Source organism: Budorcas taxicolor, chromosome 18 (assembly GCF_023091745.1).
Source record: "Budorcas taxicolor isolate Tak-1 chromosome 18, Takin1.1, whole genome shotgun sequence".
In the NCBI taxonomy this organism is placed as follows: Eukaryota; Metazoa; Chordata; class Mammalia; order Artiodactyla; family Bovidae; genus Budorcas; species Budorcas taxicolor.
The window spans coordinates 67,842,865-67,867,511 of record NC_068927.1 but is presented as its reverse complement, the minus strand read 5'-3'; the positions used below and the strand labels follow the sequence as shown (position 1 = coordinate 67,867,511).

At 54.4% G+C, this 24,647-nt stretch overlaps 2 protein-coding genes and 1 non-coding gene across 3 annotated transcripts; all 3 read right to left on the bottom strand.

The window, feature by feature from the left end:
- Nucleotides 1-9,908: 9,908 nt before the first annotated feature.
- On the bottom strand, nucleotides 9,909-10,889 carry RNF225 (ring finger protein 225). Its single transcript, XM_052655635.1, has one exon. The coding sequence runs from the start codon at nucleotides 10,887-10,889 to the stop codon at nucleotides 9,909-9,911; it is 981 nt and encodes a 326-aa protein (XP_052511595.1).
- Nucleotides 10,890-12,103: 1,214 nt separating this feature from the next.
- On the bottom strand, nucleotides 12,104-17,723 carry RPS5 (ribosomal protein S5). Its single transcript, XM_052655638.1, has 6 exons — nucleotides 17,609-17,723; nucleotides 16,779-16,887; nucleotides 13,427-13,636; nucleotides 13,153-13,281; nucleotides 12,316-12,414; nucleotides 12,104-12,223 (listed from the first exon to the last, which is right to left on the bottom strand). Exons 2-6 carry the CDS (start codon nucleotides 16,884-16,886, stop codon nucleotides 12,155-12,157), a joined length of 615 nt encoding a protein of 204 aa, XP_052511598.1. The 5' UTR covers nucleotide 16,887; nucleotides 17,609-17,723; the 3' UTR covers nucleotides 12,104-12,154.
- TRNAG-CCC (transfer RNA glycine (anticodon CCC)) lies at nucleotides 15,067-15,137 on the bottom strand. The gene has a single exon. It is a non-coding gene; the product is annotated as a tRNA-Gly (tRNA).
- Nucleotides 17,724-24,647: the final 6,924 nt, after the last annotated feature.

Genomic DNA, 24,647 nt, shown 5'->3' with positions numbered 1-24,647 from the left:
TCCTTCGTTTTTTTCTTCCTCTCTTTCTTCCTTCCACCACATGCTGGAGTCAGGATTGCTGGGAGAAATATCAATAACCTCAGATACGCAGATGACACCACCTTTATGGCAGAAAAAATGAAGAAAAACTAAAGAGCCTCTTGATGAAAGTGCAAGAGGAGAGTGAAAAAGTTGGCTTAAAGCTCAACATTCAGAAAACTAAGATTGTGGCATCTGGTCCCATCACTTTATGGCAAATAGATGGGGAAACAATGGAAACAGTGAGAGACCTTATTTTGGGGGGGCTCTAAAATCACTGCAGATGGTGACTGCTGCCATGAAATTAAAAGAGTCTTGTTCCTTGGAAGAAAAGCTATGACCAAGCTAGATAGCATACTAGAAAAGCAGAGACATTACTTTGCCAACAAAGGTCCATCTAGTCAAAGCTATGGTTTTTCCAGTAGTCATGTATGGATGTGAGAGTTGGACTATAAAGAAAGCTGAACGCCAAAGAATTGATGCTTTTGAACGTTGGTGTTGGAGAAGACTCTTCAGAGTCCCTTGGTCTGCAAGGAGATCCAACCAATCCGTCCTAAAGGAGATCAGTCCTGAATGTTCACTGGGAGGACTGATGCTGAAACTGACGTTCCAATACTTTGGCCACCTCATGCGAAGAACGGACTCACTGGAAGAGACCCTGATGCTGGGAGGGACTGAAGGTGGGAGGAGAAGGGGACACAGAGGATGAGATGGCTGGATGGCATCACCAATTTGATGGACATGAGTTTGAGCAAGCTCCTGGAGTTGGTGATGGACAGGGAAGCCTGGCGTGACGCAGTCCTTGGGGTAGCAAAGAGTCTGACACGACTGAGCTACTGGACTGCCTGCCTGACTGACTGACTCACGGATCTTGCCTTGGCAGGCATGTTCTTTGCCACTAGCGCCACCTGGGAAGCAATGGTTTAGAATCCGCCTTGCAATGCAAGGAAGACTGGTTTCATCCCCAGTCCAGGAAGATCGCATGTCCCTCAGAGCAGCTAAGCTCAAGTGCACCGCAGTTACTGAGCCCAGGCACCTACAGCCTTCCTCTGCATCAAGAAGCCACCGCAATGAGAAGCCCACGCACAACAGCAAAGTGTAGCCCCTGCTTACCACAACTAGAGAAAGCCCGCGTGCAGCAATGCAGAACCAACACAGCCAAAAAATAAAATAATCTTTTTTTTTTTAGACCCAGCAGAGGCCCACAGTCCTCTCACAGCCCACGAGTACCCGAGAGCAGGGACCACAGCCTGTGTGAAGCCAGGCACACCCAAGGCCAAGTGTACCCCACCCCCACCATCCCCAAGTGAAGAGTGAGTTTCAGCAGGGCCAAGAGCAAGGCTATAATGGAAGCAGGATTCACACCCACATCTCTTTGGTTCCAGAGTTCACATGCATGGCTGAGCTGGTTCCGCTGGCTGGGAAGAACAATCCACAGGCTGCTGTTCTAAAGGGTGGATTTCTGCTTATGTAGGATTTTATTGGTATGAAATGCCCACAATAGTAAATCCATAGAGACAAACAGTAGACATGGTTGCCAGGGATTAAGGGGAAGGAGAAATGGGACATGACTTTAATCAGGATGGGGCTTCTTGAAAATGTTCTGGAATTAGTGGTGATGGTTGCATAACTATGTGATCATATTAACAACAAAATGAACTGCAGACTCTGGGCAAATTGTATGAATGTGTTTAGATTACATTTCAAGAAACCTATTATTAAAACTAAAAACGAGAAAATTTCTGGAAGATTCGTTGGAAAAGTCCCATATCCCATGTGGAGTTTAGCATGGCCACTAGAGTGGAAATACCCATGCCCAGTGAGCGGCATGCAGCTCTCAGGCCCCTCCTGGCTCCTCTGCCCCAGCCTCTGCAGAGACTGAGAGGGCAGAGAAAGCCACAGCGTAGGAGGACATGCCCAGCTGCCCTGCCAAGGAGTGTCCCTAGGGGAGACGCTCCCCATCCGAGCCTGCTTTCCCCTTGGGACGGAGGGTCCCAGCACTTCCCAGGTCGGCCAGGGGTTGGGGTTAGGGTTACGGAGAGCACATCTGAGTCACGCTCTTCCTTTGTAACCTAATCTACCTGGGTTCGCATTAGTGTGCGTCAAAAGTTATTAGATGAGCACTAGCTGAGCACCGAGGACCGCAAGGCGGGGGACGAGTCTGTCCAGTGCGCTGAGCCTCGCGCGCAGCGGAAGCGCCCCCGGTGTGATAAACCGGACCGCTGCCTCCTCCAGCGGCCCCGCGGCCCCGCGGCCGGCCTGCCGAAAGCGCTCCGGAGGTCGTCGTGACAGCTTCGCTTCAGGCTCCCGCCCTTGACTGACGGCACAGCCGCCTCCCGCAGGCTCTCCCTCCTGAGCGCTGGGCGCGCTCGGGGCCGGGTGCGGGAAAACCGCCAGCGACGGCCGCGCGGGCGCCCCTCCGGCTGTCAGCGCGGGGGCGTCTCCTGCCTCCCACCCGCGCGGGGCCTGCGACGCGCGCGCAGTCCCACGGAGCAGCGCGGCGAAGGCGGGCCAAGGTGCCAGGGCAACGACGGTCACGCCCCCAGCCCGGAAGGCGGCCTCCGATTGGTGCGCGGTGCGGACACCCCCGTAGCTTTCCCCGCCTCGAACGCCGCTGAGGTTCAGTTCAGTTGCATCGCTCAGTCCTTTCCGACTCTTTGCGACCCCAAGGACTGCAGCACGCCAGGCTTCCCTGTCCATCACCCGTTCTCGGAGCTTACTCAAACTCAAGAGAACATTTCATGCAAAGATGGGCTCGATAAAGGACAGAAATGGTCTGGACCTAACAGAAGCAGAAGAAATTAAGAAGAGGTGGCAAGAATACACAGAAGAACTGTACAAAAAAGATCTTCACGACCCGGATAATCACGATGGTGTGATCACTCACCTAGAGCCAGACATCCTGGAATGGGAAGTCAAGTGGGTCTTAGAAAGCATCACTACGAACAAAGCTAGTGGAGGTGATGGCATTCCTATGAGCTCTTTCAAATCCTGAAAGATGATGCTGTGAAAGTGCTGCACTCAATATGCCAGCACATTTGGAAAACTCAGCAGTGGCCACAGGACTGGAAAAGGTCAGTTTTCATTCCAATCCCGAAGAAAGGCAATGCCAAAGAATGCTCAAACTACCGCACAATTGCACTCATCTCACATGCTAGGAAAGTAATGCTCAAAATTCTCCAAGCCACGCTTCAGCAATACGTGCACCGTGAACTTCCTGATGTTGAAGCTGGTTTTCGAAAAGGCAGAAGAACCAGAGATCAAATTGCCAACATGCGTTGGATCATGGAAAAAGCAAGAGAGTTCCAGAAAAACATCTATTTCTGCTTTATTGACTATGCCAAAGCCTTTGACTGTGTGGATCACAATCAACTGTGGAAAATTCTGAGAGAGATGGGAATACCAGACCACCTGACCTGCCTCTTGAGAAATCTGTATGCAGGTCAGGAAGCAACAGTTAGAACTGAACATGGAACAACAGACTGGTTCCAAGTAGGAAAAGGAGTACGTCAAGGCTGTATATTGTCACCCTGCTTATTTAACTTATATGCAGAGTACATCATGAGAAACGGTGGACTGGAAGAAGCACAAGCTGGAATCAAGATTGCCGGGAGAAATATCAACAACCTCAGATATGCAGATGACACCACCCTTATAGCAGAAAGTGAAGAGGAACTAAAAAGCCTTTTGATGAAAGTGAAAGAGGAGAGTGAAAAAGTTGGCTTCAAGCTCAACATTCAGAAAACGAAGATCATGGCATCTGGTCCCATCACTTCATGGGAAATAGATGGGGAAACAGTGGAAACAGTGTCAGACTTTCTTTCTGGGGGCTCCCAAATCACTGCAGATGGTGACTGCAGCCATGAAATTAAAAGACGCTTACTCCTTGGAAGGAAAGTTATGACCACTCTAGATAGCATATTCAAAAGCAGAGACATTACTTTGCCAACAAAGGTCCGTCTAGTCAAGGCTACGGTTTTTCCAGTGGTCATGTATGGATGTGAGAGTTGGACTGTGAAGAAGGCTGAGCGCCAAAGAATTGGTGCTTTTGAACTGTGGTGTTGGAGAAGACTCTTGAGAGTCCCTTGGACTTCAAGGAGATCCAACCAGTCCATTCTGAAGGAGATCAGCCCTGGGATTTCTTTGGAAGGAATGCTGCTAAAGCTGAAACTCCAGTACTTTGGCCACCTCATGCGAAGAGTTGACTCATTGGAAAAGACTCTGATGCTGGGGGCAGGAGGAGAAGGGGACGACAGAGGATGAGATGGCTGGATGGCATCACGGACTCGATGGACGTGAGTCTGAGTGAACTCCGGGAGTTGGTGATGAACAGGGAGGCCTGGGGTGCTGCGATTCATGGGGTCACAAGGAGTCGAACATGACTGAGCGACTGAACTGAACTGAACTCAAACTCAGGTCCATCAAGTGAGTGATGCCATCCAACCGTCCTCCATCGTCCCCTTCTCCTGCCTTCAGTCTTTCCCAGCATCAGGGTCTTTTCCAATAAGTCCATTCTTCGCATCAGGTGGCTAAAGTGCTGGAGCTTCAGCTTCAGCATCAGTCCTTCCAATGAACACTCAGAGCTGATCTCCTTCAGAATGGACTGGTTGGATCTCCTTGCAGTCCAAGGGACTCTTAAGAGTCTTCTCCAACACCACAGTTCAAAAGCATCAATTCTTCGGCACTCAGCCTTCTTCACAGTCCAACTCTCACATCCATACAAGACCACTGGAAAAGCCATAGCCTTGACTAGACGGACCTTAGTCGGCAAAGTAACGTCTCTGCTTTCGATATGCTGTCTTGGTTGGTCATGGTGGCTCAGCTGGTAAAGAATCCGCCTGCAGTGAGTGAGACTTCCATCTCTGGGTTGCGAAGATCCTCTGGAGAAGGGAACAGCTACCCACTCCAGTATTCTGACCTGGAGAATTCCATGGACTACAGTCCATGGGGTCATAAAGCTTTGGACACAACTGAGCGGCTTCCACTTTCACTAGGTTGGTCATAGCTTTTCTGCCGAGGATCAAGCATCCTCTAATTTCACGGCTGCAGTCACCATCTGCAGTGATTTTGGAGCCAAAGAAAATAAAGTCTGTCATTATTTCCACTGTGTCCCCATCTATTTGCCATGATGTGATGGGACCGGATGCCATGATCTTCGTTTTCTGAATGTTGAGCTCTAAGCCAACTTTTCCACTCTCCTCTTGCACTTCCATCAAGAGGCTCTTTAGTTCTTCTTTGCTTTCTGCCATAATGGTGGTGTCATCTGCATATCTGAGGTAATTGATATTTCTTCTGGCAATCTGGATTCCAGCTTGTGTTTGTGCTTCATCCAGCCTGGCATTTCTCATGATGTGCTCTGCATATAGGTTAAATAAGCAGGGTGACAATATACAGCCTGAGGTACTCCTTTCCATATTTTGAACCAGTCTGTTCCATGTCCTGTTCTGACTGTTGATTCTTGACCTGCATACAGATTTCTCAAGGGGCAGGTCAGGTGGTCTGGTCCCATCTCTTGAAGAATTTTCCACAGTCTGTTTGATCCACCCAGTCAAAAGCTTTCATGTAGTCAATGAAGCAGAAGTAGATGTTTTTTCTGGAATTCTCTTGCTTTTTCTATGATCCAACGGATGCTGGCAATTTGATCTCTGGTTCCTTTGCCTTTTCTAAATCCAGCTTGAACATCTGGAAGTTCTCAGTTCATGTACTGTTGAAGCCTGGCTTGCAGACTGTGGAAAATTCTTCAAGAGATGGGACCAGACCACCTGACCTGCCTCCTGAGAAATCTGTATGCAGGTCAAGAATCAACATTTTAAGCATTACTTTGCTAGCATGTGAGATGAGTGCAACTGTGCAATAGTGTGAGTATTCTTTGGCATTGCCCTTCTTTGGGATTGGAATGAAAAGTGACCTTTTCCAGGCCTGTGGCCACTTAGGTTTGCGAGCAGGAAGGGTAAAGAGGTTGGGAAACTGGCCTATGGAGGAGAGAGGTGCGGCTGCTGGGCCCCAGGAGGAAGGAAGAGCGAGGCTCTTCCTGGCCGGAGCCAGGGAGTGGACTTGAAAGGAGCTGTTCTTCGGAAGGCTCTCTGGTCCCTGCTAGAGTCTATGCCCTGTCCTTCCCTCAGCCTGATTTCCCATCTCTAAGCTGGACACTTCTGCTCTCAGCGTACAGCGAGGGCCCCCCGTCGCCCTGTGCCCTCAACCTCAACATAAGAGGCTAACCTATGGCCGGAAATGGGTGTAGTGTGGCCAGAGGCCTCCCTGGCCCTCATGAAGAGAGGCTGGCTGGATCCTGGTGGTGTGGAGCATCCTGCGCACCTTGTTTGCAAGGGGAGGAGACCTGGGAGGGCCTGGGAAAGGTTTGGGGAGTGGAGGGCCCAGTGAGCGTGCAGGAAGAGGTCGTGTGTCCAAGCTGATGGCTGCCTCTCGCCTTCTGGACATCAACTGCCCTGCCATGTCCCTAGTTCCAATGGCGCCTCCAGTGCGCCGGAAGTACAGAGCAGGCACTCAATAAATACTTGTGGAGAAATGAAAAATTCTTCCTGCAAGTTTACCATCTCCCGTTTTACAGAAGATAGAATAAAGTCTGATGGGTACAGGTCTTCCTGGCACCATGCCGGGCATTGAGATGCCCCCCCCCCAACCATCACCCTCCACCCCGTGTTCACGGGCATCGGGACCATTAAGAGGAGGAGCAAGACTGGGGCAGGCGTGGAGGGTGCACCCAGCAGGGATGGGGCGGGCCCGGGCAGGCCTGAAGAGGACAGCGCCAGGTGGCCACAGAGGCTGCAGGTGTCCAGCAGTCCTGGCCCAGGTGGTGGTTTCAGGCAGTCCCTTTGTTCAAGAGGAGTGGGCGTGTGCACATCAAGGTAGTAATCAGCAATCAGGGCCGCTCAGTGACCCCTGAGCTCTGTCATCAGCTGCATTTTACAGGAAGAGAGAACGAGGTTTCAGGCTCCCATCTGGGAGGGTAGAGAAGCAACCACTCCCCACGGTTTGGAGGGGGAAGCAGGTTAGGACAAGTGTCACCAAAATGTGTGCGTGGGGGGTGTCTGGCTGCTCACCGCTCAAAAGCCAATAAGCAGGGCAGGCTGGTGGAAAGGAAAGTTTGCTTTATTTCAGATGCTGGCAAGTGGAGGAGAGGGTGGCAGCCATCTGTCCAAAGGCCAACTCCCCCCTCTGACAAGCAGGCAGTGAGAGCTTTTATAGACAAAGTTGTCGGGGTGGGGGGACGACATGCAGAAACAGCACCATCATCTCTAACAGTCCGCTTCAAATTGGTCATCAGTGGTCTGACCAGCATCATCTTGGTTGTTTTAAGTACAGTTATTCTGTCCCGGGCGCACTTGTTCCCAATTCTTTGTGATCAATTCTCGGAATTGTGGCAGCTCAAGCCCTGGGTACAGTCTGGTCATCACGTACCTGGTGACCAACTTCTCCAGCTGGTGTGCTGGTGTCTATAAGACAGCTCACAGGATATGGCTCAGAATGTTGTCTACAGCCCTTGAGAAAGAGCTGGAGGCCCTTGAATACACTTAATGACGGCATTACTATTATTTAGTCTCCTTAGACTGTTTTCCTTTGTTTCTCATTTCTCTGATCAAATTTCTTCTTGGACTAGACTTATCCACAGGCAAAGGGCAGGCAGATAACAAGGTCTGGGAGCAGGGTCCTGCTCTGCTTCACAAGGAGGAGCCAGCCCTGCCAGCTGCCCTAAGCCACCAGCTCCCTCCCTCAGGTCCCCCTGCCTCAGTGCCAGATGACGCTCCCCTGAGCATTCTTTTTTTTATATATATATTTATTCATTTATTTGGCTGCACCAGGTCTTAGTTGCAGCATGTGGGATCTAGTTCCCTGACCAGGGATCGAACTTGGGCCCCCTGCATTGGGAGCTGAGAGTCTTAACCATCGGACCAGCAGGGAAGTCCCCTCCCCTGAGCATTCTTGAAGGTACTATTCGCCAGGCAGCCTTCCTTGAGCACCTTCAGGCAGAAAGCATCATCTCTTTCTCTTCTGTGCACCTGACAGCCAAGGACCCCTTTCTGAGCACCCCCGCGGCCGGGCCCATTTCTGCTCATTCTATGCCCTCACCTCAACTCTTCCCAGCCTGTAGTGGAGGAGGTGAGGGATGAGGAGGTTGACATTTGAGACCCTATGAAAGCTGAATAATGGCCCCCCGAGTACCTAGAATGTGAATCTGTTACTTCACAGTAAAGATGGACTTTACAGGGGTGATGAAATGAAGGGTATGGAGCTGGAGATGTCCTCGACTATCCGGGTGGGCTCACTGCAATCCTGGTGCCCTTTTCAGGAAGAGTGCAGCAGGAAAGTGAGGAAGGGAACTACCATGTGCTGTTGGAAGGAACTGAGTCAGTGGTGATTTGTTGCAGCAGCTGGGCAAACCTATACAGACCACCAGTCAGCCCTGCTCCTGCCTGACCAGTCTCCTCCCTGTGGGCCTGCTGGGCCTGCTCTGTGACGCAACACCCTGGCCCAGGCCCCTGCAGGCCTCATTGGCCCAGATGTTGGACAGGAACTGGTCCAGGGAGACACTCCCTCAGATGAAGCAGCAGATCCCATCGGAAGCAGCTCTGCTGACATGCCTGGGTGAGGATGCCCAGAGCCGGGTGAACCGAGGTGCCCGCAGCAGTCCCTGCAGGGCTGTCCCTCCCTACAGAGCTATTCGGAACCCGTTGTGTGCCAGGTCCTGAGGACATACATGTAAACAATCAACCAGGCGTCCCCATCCGCAAAGAAGTGACATTTCTCCCTGGAAAATGCTGGACGCCACTCTGCCGCACAGCATGCCAGCGCTGGGTGATGTGAGGCAGACAGGGGCCCCAGGGCCTGCGGGGGAGACAGAAGGCCCTGGTCCAGTTTGTGTGGCGAGGGGCTGCCGTCTGCCCCACTGTGATAATTCAGGAAGGCTTCCGGGAGGAGGACCCCCTCCCTGCAAGCTGCCGTCCACAGGGAGGGCGGAGGCCCCTTGCCCTCTGTGCTGACGAGGTGCTGAAGGAGTCCTGGAGGAGGGCAGAGACTGACCCTGAGCATTCGGCGGGTGGAGATGCAGGTGATGGGGGCTCATGGTGGGGAGAGGGGCTAGGAACTCTTGGGGCAGGCCAGGAATGTCGGGAGAGATCCCCACCGACACGGCCTGACCTGGAGGCAACCTTGGCCGCTCTGAGCCAGACCACAGCTGCCCTCACAAGAGGAGGCTTCCAGAGAACTCCAGAAGCCACCCCCCACAGCGGGAGCGAGAGCCCAGATGGGAGCCCATCTGGGAGGCCTGGGCCCCTCCCGGGCGGGCCCCAGCCCCAGCCCCAGCCCCAGCCCCAGCTCCAGCCAGGTGCGCAAGGCCGCCACGCAGGCCCTGCATGGAGACGGCTGGATCCCACCCAGGCCCAGCCTGCAGGCAGGAGAGTGGAAAACAAACTCCCCAGCCCAGGGAGGAGCAGGGTGGTTGGTCCCAGCCACTCACAGACGTGGCCAGGGACCCAGCGAAAGCCCAAAGGATGAGTCAAATCAGAGACTGCGGCCCCAGTGCCAGCCAGGGCTGAACATCCTCCTGGGGCGCTGATGACTCGGGGGACACTTCTGAGGCTCAGGGTTGGGGGTGCCCCTAGCGGGGCCCTACGGGATGCTGCCCAGGGGACTGGAGTCCCAGGAGAGATGGGGACCAAGGGCACCCCTGGCCCTTTCTGCCTCCCCGCGGGGCCTCGACACCCACGGGGCTCCTCCAGCAGTGGCCCACGGGGACTGCAGTCAGGGCTGCTCTTTGGGAGGGTCCCTGCCTCCTGAGCACGCCCGGAATGAGCCACTGGGCCTCGCTGGAGCAGGGCGCCCTTGCCCCGCGCCCGCCAAGGTCTCTGCGGGGATCAGGGGGAGCCTCGGGACTACCCCCGGGTCCCCACGCCCCGTGCCCGCGGAGTCCGGTCAGGGCCAGCCTCCGCCCCCCGCGCGCGCTCCCAGGGCCCAGCAAGTGTCTCTGTGTCCTTGGGGAGCCCCTCGGGCTCCGGCGCGTCCTCCGAAACCCCCGATGGGGCAGCGTCCGGGTCAGGACTCGAGTCCGGGTCGGGGGCCGCGGGGAGCGGCGTCCAGCCGGGGGTCCGGAGCGCCTGGGCGGTGGGCCGAGGCGGGAACCAGGAGAGGCCGGGCGCCGGAGCGAGCGCCACGAGCTGGGGCCGCGCGGGGTGGGAGGTGGTGGCGCGCGGGATGAGGAAGAAGATGTAGACGCCCGAAACCACGAGCCCCGCGGCCACCAGCACGGCCAGGACGACGGCCGCGTGGAAGAGCCAGGCCGAGCGCGCCAGCGACAGGCGGCGCGACAGCGGGCGGCCGAGGCGCAGCGGCGGCGGCGGCGGCGGCGCGCGGGCCTTGCGCGGCCCGGGCCCGGGCGGCGGCGGCCGCAGGTAGAGCAGGCCGCGCCGGCGGTCGAAGCGCACGGAGCCCGGGGGCGCCGGCGGGGCGCGCGCGGGGCCGGGCAGCAGGCGGAGCTGCGTGGGCAGCGCGGGGAGCCCGCGGCGCGGGGCCAGGCGCGTGGGCGCGCGGCACACCGGGCAGGCCACCGCCGCGCCGCCGCCCGCCGTGGCCAGCGACAGGCGCGCCAGGCACTCGAGGCAGAAGACGTGGCCGCAGTCCAGGCTCTTGGGCAGCTTGAACACGCCGTCGAAGGGCGACACGCAGATGAGGCACTCCACCGGGGAGGCGGGGGCCAGCATGGGGCCCGGGCTGCCGTCCGCTTCCTCCTCGCCGCCCTCGTCCTCATCCTGCCCCCTGCCGGGGGAGCGCGGGGTGCACGCCGAGCCCGGGGTGCTGGGGCCCGAGCCCCGGGGGGCCCGCGGGCGGCGGAGCCAGGGCGGCCGAGGGCAGGGCATCCGGGCCGGCCTGCGGGGAGAGGCGGTCAGCGGCCTGGCTCTGGAGGGACCACCGACACGGGGAAGGGTGGCAAGAGGATCAGAGCCGGGAGGAGGGTGCGGGGAGCGGCGGGGGATGTGGACCCGAGGCCGCCGGCGGGCGGCTGAGGTCTAGAGGCTGAGCACCGCGGCCTCAGAGCCAGACTTGGGGACCCCCAGGCGCGAGCAAAGTGGACCTGAGGGACTTCGGAAAAGACCCGACGGGCTCCCAGGAGAGCTGGGCAGAGATAGACCCGGGGTGGGGGGGACTACAGATCAAGGGAGGAGGGAGGGAGAGGCCCCGAGCCTCAGGACGTCGGGCCGGCAGCCCACCAGGCCAGGAGGTTCCCCGAGCGCAGACCCCAGCAGCCTCTTCCTGCCTACCTGGTGGCGCCTCCACCCTCGGGCTGACACTTCAGCGCGGGTTCTGACCCCATCCCTAGACCTGCCTGCAGGTGGACATTGCTCGCCCCGCCCCGTGGGCGGCGCCCTCCAGGTTCCCACCGGACCTGTCCGACCGCCCCCAGGAAGGTCCCGACAGGACTGAGCGCACAAGCCTGACCTCAGCGGAGTGTCGCGGGAGGCTGGAGGCACAGGTTGACAAGGGTATGACAGTCCAGGGCCTGGGAGGGAGGACCCCTGCCACCTCCAGCCTTCCCCAGCTCCTGAACCTTCCACCCAGTCACTGTGGGATGACAGCTATCAGGGGTACCAGTGAGTCCATGGGGGGAGACCTGGGTGGGGGACAGCATACCCAGAGCCACCTTCTGAGGTCCTGGGGGTTGAAGGCGGGCAGACCCCACAGTGCACTGGACTGGGTCACTGCCGTGCGGCCAGCAGACACAGGGAGACACTGTTGTAGCCCAGGACCCAGGCCCTGACCCTGGCTGCTCCCTGGCAACTCTCAGGGTGGGGGGCACCTCCCAAGTGCCCGCCCAGTGCCATCTCTGCCAGGACAACCCCACCCCTCTCATTTCCGACACCTGCCGGGACGGTCCAGGCAGCCAGGCCTGCAGCCCAGGGTGCCGCGGTTTCTGAGTCAGCGATGCTTCCCGAGCTGAGTCCTCCCTGGTGAATCCAGGTCCCCACAGGCTGAAGACACGCCAGGAATGAATGGGCCAACTCCTCAGACACCAGGCTCAGCCCGCCCCTCACCCTCAGCTCCCACTCAGCCCCCGCCAAGGACAGACACGGGAGAAGGGGCCACCCCACAGGGCGAACAAGTTTATTGTGGCCGCAGCCAGCGATCAGCGGTTGGACTTGGCCACGCGCTCCAGCTCGTCCTTCTTCTTGATGGCGTAGGAGTTGGAAGAGCCCTGAAGGGAGAGACGCTTGGCTCAACACGGACCCCCTTCCCCTTGGACCACCCACCCCCCCCCGCCCCGCCCCCTGCAGCGTCCTCGCCCACCTTAGCTGCGTTGATGAGTTCATCCGCCAGGCACTCGGCAATGGTCTTGATATTCCGGAAGGCGGCCTCCCGGGCGCCGGTGCACAGCAGCCAGATGGCCTAGGGGCAGGGGCCAGCTGAAAAGGTGCCCCCACACCAGGAGGGCCCACAGTTCTTGGGTACCGGGCCCCCTAACACACCCTGCCAACCACCTTGCCACCCGCAGGCCCACCAAGCACGGTAGTGGGAGCCCATGGTGCTGCCCAGAGCAGGCCGCTAGGGCTGGGATCAGAGAGAGGGCCACAGAAAAGGGTGTCAAAGGCTGAGGCCTGGGTCCCTGATGGCAGCAGATTTAAACCGGCTGAGACGGGGAAAGCAATGTGTGCTCCTGGCCCGGAAGCCTTGACTGGAAACAAACAACTACAAAGGGTGTGCTGGGGACAGCTCCACAAATTGGACCGGTGATGCAACGTAAACAGATTGCTGTTAAATTCCTTGCAGGTGACGGTGGGGACAAACTAGACTGAAGACACCCGCTGAAGTGGTAACAGAAAAACAGTCAGAACACCCGCAATGGGTGGGCTCTCACACGGGCCAAGAAAATAGAAAACGACATAAAAACAGACACCCAAACACAACGGGCGCTTCAGCCACACGGTGACCAGAAGAGGGCCGGGGCACGGATGCACTCTGCGGGGTGGGAACCCTGGGAGGCTTCCTGGAGGAAATGACACTAAGTAAAACAATGCAGACAGAGGTGAACATCCCCAGTTGCTAGCCTCTGCCCCAGGCAGCATTCTGACCCAGCCTGGTGGCCGTTCCTGGGTGCCCACGTGTGCCCAAAGGCCCCAAGCCCACCTGATTCACACGGCGCAGTGGGGACACGTCCACGGCCTGCCGCCTCACTGTTCCAGCTCGCCCAATGCGGGTGGAGTCCTCCCGGGGGCCGCTGTTGATGATGGCGTTCACCAGGACCTGCAGGGGGTTCTGGGGGGCGCAGGGGGACGCGCATGAGCCTGACGCCCAGCCCGCGTCCCTCCCCGTCCCTGGAGGGCCCCGGCATGCCTATGGCGGGGGTGCTGTTGGCTTCGGGCGCCTCAGGGTATGCGCCCCGCCTGGCCCTGGGCCCTACCTCGCCAGTGAGCAGGTGGATGATCTCGAAGGCGTGCTTGACGATGCGCACGGTCATGAGCTTCTTGCCATTGTTGCGGCCGTGCATCATCATGGAGTTGGTGAGGCGCTCCACGATGGGGCACTGCGCCTTGCGGAAGCGCTTGGCCGCATAGCGGCCCGCGCTGTGGGGCAGGTACTTGGCGTACTTCTCCTTGACAGCAATGTAATCCTGGGGCAGCGGAAGAGGGGACGGAGGGAGCTCACTCAAGAGCAGGAAGGACATCCAAGGGGAGCAGGGGGACCCAACATCCGCTATGGGAGCCCCCACCCACCTGTGGGGCTTTGGAAGTGAGCCCCTGCCTGCCACAGAAATTAAAATCTAAGCAAGTGACCCTTGGAAGGAAAGCTATGACAACCTAGACAGAGTATTAAAAAGAAGAGACATCACTTTGCCAACAAAGGCCTGTATAGTTAAAAGCTGTGGTTTTTCCAGTATGTACAGATGTGAGAGTCGGACCATAAAGAAGGCTGAGCGCTGAAGAACTGATGCTTTCGAACTGTGTGGTGCTGGAGAAGACTCTTGAGAGTCCCGTGGGCTGCAAGGAGAGCAAACCGGTCAATCCTAAAGGAAATCAACCCTGAATCTTCACTGGAAGGACTGATACTGAAACTCCAGTCCTTTGGCCACCTGATGCTAAGAACTGACTAATTAGAAAAGACCCTGATGCTGGGAAAGATTGAAGGCGGGAGGAGAAAGGGAGGATAGAGGATGAGACAGCTGGATGGTATCATCGACTTAATGGACATGAATCTGAGCAAACTCTGGGACACAGTGAAAGAGAGGGAAGCCTGGTGTGCTGCAGTCCATGGGGCTGCAAAGAGTCAGATAAGAGTTAGCAACTGAACAACAAAGTGTCTTCACAAGGTCACCAGAAGAGTACTTTCCTGATAATGGGAGGAAGGCTGTGGAGAACTAAGGAGATGATAGCTCACAACTCCAGTTTTAAAAGTGTCCTTCACTCTTCACTGACATTTTGTATCAAATAATTCTTTGCTGTCCTGTGCACTGTAGGGTATTTAGTAGCAGTCACCACTGACACCCAAACACGTGCCCAGACATTGCCTAGTGTTCCCTAAGGGCTGATGGGGGATCCATCCCAGAGAACCACTGTTTTAAAAAAAATCATTCAACAATCTCGCCTATGAATATATACAGGTCCCAAGACAATATCTAGTAAACACTAAATCACTGGGGGAGGGGCTGAGTCAGAGGACTCCATGTACCTGAAAAGGACTATTTCTGACCTATTTCCAGGATGAACCCTACATTAAAAAGTCACTCTACCACATACAAAGGAGAACATATACAAACAATGAGTTTCTACAAAACCAAAGACTGACAGGAAAGAATACAGGATTCCGACACAGGCATGACAGACTGGAGTCTCGTCTGGAGAACCATCTGCACAAACAAAACTATACAGAGGGGTGTACCCGCAGGGACTTGTAAAAACTGTGAATACCAAACACCCCAGCGAGCATTTGGTTAAGCTGCTGGGCCCCATGGTAGAGTCCAATACAGCTCTGTAGTGAGAATTTTTTTTTTACTATTTATTTATTTGGCTGCACAGGGTCATAGTTGCAGCATGTGGGATCTAGTTCCCTGGCCAGGGATTGAACCTGGGCCCTCCACTGGGAGTGCAGAGTCTTAGCCACTGGACCACCAGGGAAGTCTGATTGTGAGAACTTTGATACCATGCTGACTTCTGCTTCCCCAGCCTCTTGGAGAACACCAGGGAAAAGTGGAAAATTGTTTTTACGTTAGTAAAGTTTTGTACCAAAAAAAGCAAGAAGGAAAAAAATAAACAAAGGCAAACACATGTGACAGGCCATCAAGTGACCTGCCAAGACTGAAACCCTCACTGTCTGGCCATTTTAAGCTTGCAAACCTCCTCCAACAAACCCATGAAATAAAACAGCTCTAGAAGACACTCCGAATAAAAACAGGTTTGAATTTTCTGTTGGACTCAGTGCCTAGGTACTGTAATACACATGAAAAGTGAAAGTTGCTCAGTTGTGTCGGACTTTTTGTGACGCCATGGACTTCTCCAGGCCAGAATACTGGAGTGAGTAACCTATCCCTTCTCCAGCGGATCTTCCCGATGCAGGAATCAAACCGGGGTTCCCTGCATTGAATAGAAGCAACGAATGGTAATGCTGGTTGGTTGGCATCACAATGCACGTGAGTTTGAGGGAACTCCGAGAGACAGTGAAGCCTGATATGCTGCAGTTCATGGGGTCACAAAGAGTCAAACATGACTTAGCCCCTGAAAAACAATACTAACGCAGTCACAAAACATAAATTTCTTTTTATAAAGGCCCCACAAATGTCCTAATGAGCCCAAGTGTAAAACAATGTGGGGGCCAACACTGCAGTGGAGAACTCACATTTACCAATTTCAAAACCTATTACAAAGCTGTAGTAATTAAGATTGTGATACTGGCAAAAAAAATAAAAGGCATAGAGACCAAGGAAAGAGTTCAGAATCCAGAAATAAACCCTTCCATCTTTGCTGAATTGATATTCAACAACAGTGCCAAGACTATTCAATGGGATAAATAGTCCCTTCAACAAATGGTGCGGGATACATACATATACCATATAAATGAGACTCAAGTAACATTTCATGGCGTAAATTTGTTAAGATGCACGAAACTCCAAAAGACAAAAATCAAATGCGCTAGGACAACTGGATTTCCTCACACAAAATAGTAATTTGGGGCTCATACACTTAAAATACTCGTGCACATGGGGGGACGTGAGCACCTGAGGGTTTTGGTAAACTTAGGGCTCCTGGAACCAACATGCCCTCAGACACTGAGGGACAACTGGAAAGTGTTTAGATTTTCAGGCGTTTGAATCTTTGTAATTTGACTCTTCTCTCCAGGGCACAACTTCTGAACTTGATGAATAATGCCCATTTTTATTTAATTCTAAAATATATAATTCAAATGTTATAGCCTGAACGAAATAGTATTGCCTTTGCCATTTTCAATACTTGAGTAAAATAAGAAACACCTTTAAAAAACAAAATGTATAAAACTAAAAACTAAGTTTTCTGTTTATTTCACTACAACACCAAAAAACTAAACCACCTGTGGGATGTGATAATTACTGTGGAAGAAACCATCTTCTGGGAAAAACTGTAGCAACCTCTAACAGGATACAAAGAAAAACAGATATGGTGGGTGTGGTGGTCCAGGAATTCCTCCTTTACCTGTCCCACCTTCAACTCTACTAGGGAGAAAGGCTACAAGTTTCAAGTGACCCCGCCCCCAACTGGGGAACATAATCGTAACACCCTCCACACCTGCAGAGAAATGTCATTGATCTGCACGTCATCGGTGCTCCACTTTCCAAAGAGCTTGATGTCGGGGGTCTCTGCTACTGCAGGTGCAGCTGTTTCCCACTCCGTCATCCTAGGGATAAAAATCGTCAAAGCGCAGGTATACTTATCACTGACTCTGAGGCCAGCTTAGAGCACACCCTGAAAAGTGGGAAATTGCCAGCAACCAAATAACGCTGGGAATATCTGGGGCCACCGTGTTGAATCCTAGAAAAACCACTCATCTGTCAGCAAGCCACACCTGTCTCTTACCCAGAAATCCTGAGGCCCAGAGCTGACAGGCACCCCCTCAACAGTTGCAGGGCGGCCCAGGGATGGGCAGGTTGAGTCCAAATGCCCTGACGCTGCATCCGCTAGAATTCAAACCCCAACCGTGTTCTTCCAGAGCTCTGTGAACCTACAGATCCACAACTCTCCTCTCGACTCCGCTCCCTCATCAGTCAAGTATAAGAGTTCCGTGTTTTACCCATACAAAAGTTGGAGTCCGACCCCGCGGGGATCATTAGGGGCTGTTATTTAGGAGGAAGCGTCTCCAAAGTGTTATTCTTGTACGTAAGGAATTTTATTACGTAAAGTACAACTGCAGAGACCAAGGCAACCGCCAGCAACTTCTCCAGTACGCCGCGAGGCAAGGCTACGGCGGCGGCGGGGCTGAAGCGAGAGGGCGAGGGTAACTTTCCCCGCGCCTCCATCCGGTCACCCGCACGAGCAAAGCCCCCGGGCGCGGGGCGCACCCACAGCTTCCGGAAGGCCCAGGATCGCCCCTCAGGCCCCCTACTCCGCGGCAGCCTCACCTGAAGACACAGCCGAGGAGTCTCTACCGCTCGGCGTTGACCACGCGCCGCTCAGGCACAGACAGGAAGAGGCCGCGCACCGCGGGCCGAGGCCTTTAACTGAGGCGAGAACTTCCGGGTCAGCGAAGGTGGCGCGTGCGCATACGGACACGGCCTGGTAATAGACCAATCCGGAACGAGCATGTAAACGCGCCCTCAGGGCTAGACGGAACACGTATATATATATTAAGCGCATGCGTTCTCGCAGAAGTGGGCCCAAAGCCAGTCTGGCGGAAGTCCTACTTCCAGCCCTTGAAAGCTCGTCGAGGGGCACTTGCACAGGCGCAGAGGTCTCTTTGAGGCCAACGCCGCCATGTCTAGTGAGGTCAGAAGTCTGGCCCGCGGAGATCGCTACACCTACACGCACCCGTTGCAGGCCGGGTCGGCTGAGTGGTGCCGGGACGTCTCGACTGCGCTCCTCTGTGGTCCCGGCCCCGAGCGTGTGGCCAGGCTCCACTCGAGTGTCCGCCACCCCCACACTCCCGCGGGGTTGCTTGGGGCCTGAGCCTCCGAGAGGGGACCCCTCGCTTCACCCCCTGCCGGGGTCCCCCCCCACCCCCCGCCGGTGTCTCTCCTTAGTGCCCGCGTTTCCTGTCCCATTCCGCGTGCGGGAGGAGATCGGGGAGGGGTTCTGGGGGACAGCTCCCTCCCTTTCTGGTTCAGCTAGGGCCTGTGCTGTTAAGGTCTCTAGTCGAGTGCATGGGCCGCACCGTGATGGGTGCCCTGTCCACTCTGCAGCTGCACTCAGTGACCCCGGCGATCGGCGTGGAGAGCACGTGCCAAGAGTCACACCCCCAGCCTAGACCCTGGAGCCGAGCTGGGAGGGGGACGCCTCCTTGGCGGGCTTCGCAGAGGCAGCGACCACCAGCTGTACACCCGTGCTGGCTGCAGATGGCAGGAAGCGGCACCTGGCAGAACTGAGTCTCCTGAGCTTCCTCACCTCCAAGTGCCCATCTCAACCTCGAAGGGGCTCAGCCTCGTGACTCAGGCGGTCCTTCATTTATCTCCAGCAACCCCACTTGTCCACTGTTCCGGCATATGCATTGCGGGTGCGCAGTAGCTGCGATGTTTGTTGACTGACTGACTGACTACTGACTATAAAGACTCGCTCCTACCCCATCTCAATTCCTGAAGCTTTTCAGAAACTCTGGACTGTCTCAATCGCAGCTCATGTCTTTGTCCAGGGGGGACACAGGCCTTGAAGCTGGTCTGCGCAGGGAATCAGACCTCAGGCTCTGGGGGGTGGAAGTCTGGGAGCTGCGCCCAGAGGCCAAGCCCCCCCCGGCCCCCACCACAACCCTGCAGCCTGTGGCCTTCCCCTGGCCTCTGCCCTGATCTGTGCATAGCAGCAGTTGCGCTTCCCACCATGGTCTGTGGGGATGGGGAGGGGCTGAGCAGCCTCTGTCTGGTCCTGGGGGACGCAGCTGGGGAAGTGCTTCCCAGGCGAAGACAGGAAGCTAGGAGGAGGCACTGGGCACCCTCACTCAGCAGGATCCAGAGGCCCTTGCCCAAACCCCGCCTCTTTCTCCTCCAAAGCTGACAAGGGCCCACCCCTCTGAACCTGTTTCCCCTGTCTGTGAAAATGAGAACTAAATCAAACAAGGTGAGTAAGGAGTCTGTGGCCTGGCCAGCAGTGGTCCCTTGATGATGGACATCTTTATAGACCTGACAAGAGTGACCACCGTGCAGTGAAGAGCAGGTGGGAGGACCTGCAGTAAAGCCCTCTGTGGTGGGGGGTCGGGGGTCACCTTGCTCAGCTGAAGATCACACACTATTTGCCAGGGCTAGGGTAGTCCCCGGAGAAGGCAATGGCACCCAACTCCAGTACTCTTGCTTGGAAAATCCCATGGACGGAGGAGCCTGGTGGGCTGCAGTCCATGGGATCTCGAAGTTGGACACAACTGAGCAACTTCACTTTCACTTTTCACTCTCATGCATTGGAGAAGGCAATGGTAACCCACTCCAGTGTTCTTGCCTGGAGAATCCCAGGGACAGAACAGCCTGGTAGGCTGCCATCTCTGGGGTCGCACAGAGTCGGACACGACTGAGGCGACTTAGCAGCAGCAGCAGCAGGGTAGCCCCACCTCTCCAGGTCCCGACACAGGCACAAAGTCCGGAGTCTGATCCTGTAAGCCTCGGGATGCTGGTACTCTGTTCTCCAGGCTGGAGGGGGCAAGGCTCTGCAAACCCCACCCCGCCCCCAATTCCTGGTACAGCATGTTCACTCTGGGCTGAGGAGCCCTGGCCATCCTGGTCTTCCAACTGCTCCGTGAGGGTGGAATGTAAGGCTTGTTCTCTGTGTATCCCGAGCTGGAAGTACAGCCTCTGCTCACAGTAACTGCTGGATAAACGATGGATGGAAGGATGGATGTGGCACGTCCCCAGTCTCGCTGCTCCCACTGTGGGCTTCAGGCAGACACCGAGTCACTGGGCCTCGTTCCTCCATGAGACACCAATTTCAGACCCACAGTCCTGTCCCCTGTTCAGAACACCTCCTCACCTGGTTCTGTCCCTCTTCCTGGCCACCTCTTTTAATTTTATGTGGCTACACCGGTTTCGTTGTGGCATGTAGGATCTAGTTCCTTGGCCAGGGACCCAACCCTGGCCCCTGCCTTGGGACCACAGAGTCTCAGCCACTGGACCACCAGGGAAGCCCTCCTGGCCACCTCTTAATCGAGGTCGGCCTTGAGAAACCCCTTCCTAATCCCAGGTAGGCATTAGGAATCTAGGAATCAGACCATTTGCTCTTCAGAGCAACTTTATTAGGTAGTCATGGAGGCCCAGAGAGGTGCAGTAACTCACCCAAGGTCACACAGCCAAAGGGGGCAGAGCTGGAATTCTAAGATGGTTGCCCCAGAACCTGACCTCTCCTCCCTCAGCTGGCCTCTCCACTTCTCTGCATCGTGTCTCCCTCAGTGCCAGGGAGCTCAGTACCTACAAAGTGCCCAATAAATATGTGTCCAATGAACAAATGAGTCCAATCAACTCTAGGCCTTTCCACTGGATCTGGCATGATTCAGAGAGGGGCTCTTTCTGCCCCCTAAGCTCCTCCCTTATTAAAGAAAAGGTTCATGAACCAGTAACCATATAATTACCAAGGAAGGATGGTCTCTTTGATTTCAAACGGGCTCAAAGGAACAAATGAATGTGAACAAACAAGCTTATTTATCCTTCCTGCCACCACCACCCCCACCCCCCCACCCCCTCCACGCCCCCACCCCCTCCACGCCCCCACCCCCGCACATACACAACAGCCGCACCCATCTCCTTGGCAGAGGGCAAGTTGATCTTTCCCACTGCCCTGGCCACTGAGCATCAGTTTGGGCTCACAGGGATGAGTGGCTTGTCCAGGATGCTTGTTATAGGACTAGAGCTCAAGGCAATGGAGGTGCCTGGGCCCGCTCACCTGCTAGGCGGGGTAGTCTAGGCCCATTCCCCGTCCTCAATTTGCTTAGTTGTAAATCAGGACCACATGTTCAGGGTGGCTCTTCGGAATGAGGGCCAGAGAGGGCAACAGGACAGAAAATGCAGGGCTGGGGTGGCGATGCCGGAGCAGCTGCAGACCTGTCTCCTCACTTGGCAGCACTTAGGACAGGGTATTAATAGGGGCTCTCAGAGGCTGGGATTAAGGATGAATCCAGAAACACATTTCGAACTTCCAAGTATCCAGGGTTAGTGGGTACAGTATCTCAAATTTTGGAGGCCAGATGTATGAATTCCGAAGTCTCACAGAGACAGACACTAGCGGCTGCGATCTGGAGATGCAGGGCACAAATTCGGAGAGAAAGGGGCACCGGGACTTCAGGAGGGGGAACCCAACTGCTTAACTGGGGGAGAAACGGATACATGGATTTGGGGGGTGGGACCCAATGTTCAGGAACTGGGGTAGAATCTGGCATCCGGACTCGTCGGAACTAGAGGCGGGAACTTGTTAGGCCGGAGCAGGAGGACCCGGCCGTGGGGATTTCGCGGGGTCGGGGGGATCTAAGGGCACAGTTCAAACGTGCGGGGAAACGCTCCGGCCTCCCTCTGCCCTGCTCGTGGAACCGACTAACAGCCGGGACCCACACCGAAAGCCCCGCCCTCCCCTGGGCGCGACCAATCACTAGCGTGGAAGTGATTGCCAGCTGGGTGACGCCATGTGTCTCCAAGGCGATGGCGAATCGCAGGAAGGCTACAGCTTTACCCCGACGCTGGAGTACCTACGGCCGCCTGCGGAGACGGGCTGGGGCGCGGCAAAGGTGGTGGTCGCCACGGTAACCGGGAGGCCTGGCCAAGCCCGGAGACGATCGCCGACTGCTCTCCCGCCCGGTGCTCGGCCGCTGAAGGCCGAGAGGGAGGCGGTAGCGCGTGGGTGCTGCCGTGGGGTGGGGTGGGGGTCGCGCCCGTACGCCCGTAGGGGATGGGGCGGGGCCACGGAGCTGGGGTGAAGGTGTGGGGCAGATCAGCCCCCGGTCGTGGGCCGTGGCTGCGTGTCTGGCTGCATGGGTCCAACCCAGGATGCGCGGCTGTCTTGTCTGGGCCTCAGTTTTCCCGTCTGTGAAGTGGGGATGTAACTGGTGATGGCAGTAAAATCCAATGCTGCTGAAAACAATATTGCATAGGAACCTGGCACGTCAGGTCCATGAATCAAGGCAAATCGGAAGCGGTCAAACAGGAGACGGCAAGCGTGGACGTCGACATTCTAGGAATCAGTGAACTAAAATGGACTGGAATGGACGACTTTAACTCAGATGACCATTATATCTACTACTGTGGGCAAGAATCCCTTAGACTCCCTTAGAAATGGAGTAGCCATCATAGTCAACAATAGAGTCTGAAATGCAGTACTTGGGTACAATCTCAAAAGAGACAGAATGACCTCTGTTCATTTACAAGGCAAACCATTCGATATCGCAGTAATCCAAGTCTATGCCCCAACCAGTAATGCTGAAGAAGCTGAAGTTGAGCGGCTCTATGAAGACCTACAAGACCTAAAACTAACACCCCCAAAAATGTCCTTTTCATGATAGGGGACTGGAATGCAAAAGTAGGAAGAGATACCTGGAGTAACAGGCAAATTTGGCCTTGGAGTACAGAATGAAGCAGGGCAAAGGCTAACAGAGTTTTGCCAAGAGAACACACTGACATCCTCTTCCAAAAACACAAGAGAAGACTCTGCACATGGGCATCACCAGATGGTCAATTCTGAAATCAGATTGATTATATTCTTTGCAGCCAAAGATGGAGAAGCTCTACACATTCAGCAAAAACAAGACCGGGAGCTGACTGTGGCTCAGATCATGAGCTCCTTATTGCCAAATTCAGACTTAGATTGAAGTAGGGAAACCCACTAGACCATTCAGGTATGACCTAAATCAAATCCCTTACAATTATACAGTGGAAGTGACAAATAGATTCTAGGGATTAGATCTGATAGACAGAGTGCCTGAGGAACTATGGATGGAGGTCCGTGACATTGTACAGGAGGCAGTGATCAAAACCATCCCCAAGAAAAAGAAATGGAAAAAGGCAAAATGGTTCTCTGAGGAGGCCTTACAAATAGCTGAGAAAAGAGAAGCTAAAGGCAAAGGAGAAAAGCAAAGATATAACCATTTGAATGCACAGTTCCAAAGAATAGCAAGGAGAGATAAGAACACATTCCTCAGTGATCAGTGAAAAGAAATAGAGGAAAACCACAGAATGGGAAAGACTAGAGACCTCTTCAAGAAAATTAATGATACCCGGGGAACATTTCATGCAAAGATAGGCAAAATAAAGGACAGATATGGTATGGACCTAACAGAAGCAGAAGATATTAAAAGGAGGTGGCAAGAATACACAGAAGAACTATACAAAAAAGATCTTCACGACCCAGATAATCACGATGGTGTGATCACTCAGCTAGAGCCAGACATCCTGGAATGGAAGTCAAGTGGGCCTCAGGAAGCATCACTAAGAACAAAGCTAGTGGAGGTGATGGAATTCCTATTGAGCTATTTCAAATCCTGAAAGATGATGCTGTGAAAGTGCTGCACTCAATATGCCAGCAAATTTGGAAGACTCAGCAGTGGCCACAGAAGTGGACAAGGTCAGTTTTCATTCCAATCCCAAAGAAAGGCAATGCCAAAGAATGCTCAAACTACCGCACAATTTCATGCATCTCACACGCTAGCAAAGTAATGCTCAAAACTCTCCAAGCAAGGCTTCAACAGTACGTGAACCATTAACTTCCAGATGTTCAAGCTGGATTTAGAAAAGGCAGAGGAACCAGAAATCAAATTGCCAACATGCGTTGGATCATGGAAAAAGCAAGAGAGTTCCAGAAAAACATCTATTTCTGCTTTATTGACTATGCCAAAGCCTTTGACTGTGTGGATCACAATAAACTGTGGGAAATTCTTAAAGAGATGGATATATCAGAACACCTCACCTGTCTCCTGAGAAATCTGAATGTAGGTCAAAAAGCAACAGTTAGAACTGAACATGGAACAACAGACTGGTTCCAAATAGGGCAAGGAGTACATCAAGTTTGTATATCGTCAGCCTGCTTATTTCACTTATACGTGTGTGCTTCCTCTGTCTCTTAGCTCACTGCAGAACAAATGGGGAATGAAGTTTTCCCTCTTTAACTTTTCTTAAAGGTGAAAATCCTCTTCAAAGATTTCTTTCATTTAGCAAAAATAGATTCTAATGTAGATCTTTCTTCACAGCAAAGTGCCATAAAGCCAACTTTTTAAGAGTGGAGGATACATACATTGGGGTGCTTTGTTACTCAATCGTAGATAACTGCCCAGATGTTGGGACAAGTGGGCCACTGAAATGTTGTAAAAGCAAAAATGGGATGCCTTCCAATTTCCTAATACCTACTTATGGAGAAGAGATGGAAAAGTTATGATCACAGAGGTATAAAGAGATGGCCCACAGCCCCAGACCCACCCAGACGCAGCAACAGGGAGCTGAGTGCCAGAAATCCTTTCCTTGTGAGCTCTGTTTTGCATCCTTTGTTTCCACTGGGCAA

Bases quoted from the DNA above. Each gene is read 5' to 3' on its own strand.
- RPS5 (XM_052655638.1), bottom strand. From the start codon at position 16,886: ATGACGGAGTGGGAAACAGCTGCACCTGCAGTAGCAGAGACCCCCGAC. The intron at 13,637-16,778 runs GTGTGGAGGGTG...CCGCTGCCCCAG, and splicing joins TCAATGACATTTCTCTGCAG to GATTACATTGCTGTCAAGGA. The intron at 12,415-13,152 runs GTGGGCTTGGGG...CCCTGCCCCTAG, and splicing joins CACTGCGCCGTGTGAATCAG to GCCATCTGGCTGCTGTGCAC.
- RNF225 (XM_052655635.1), bottom strand. From the start codon at position 10,889: ATGCCCTGCCCTCGGCCGCCCTGGCTCCGCCGCCCGCGGGCCCCCCGG.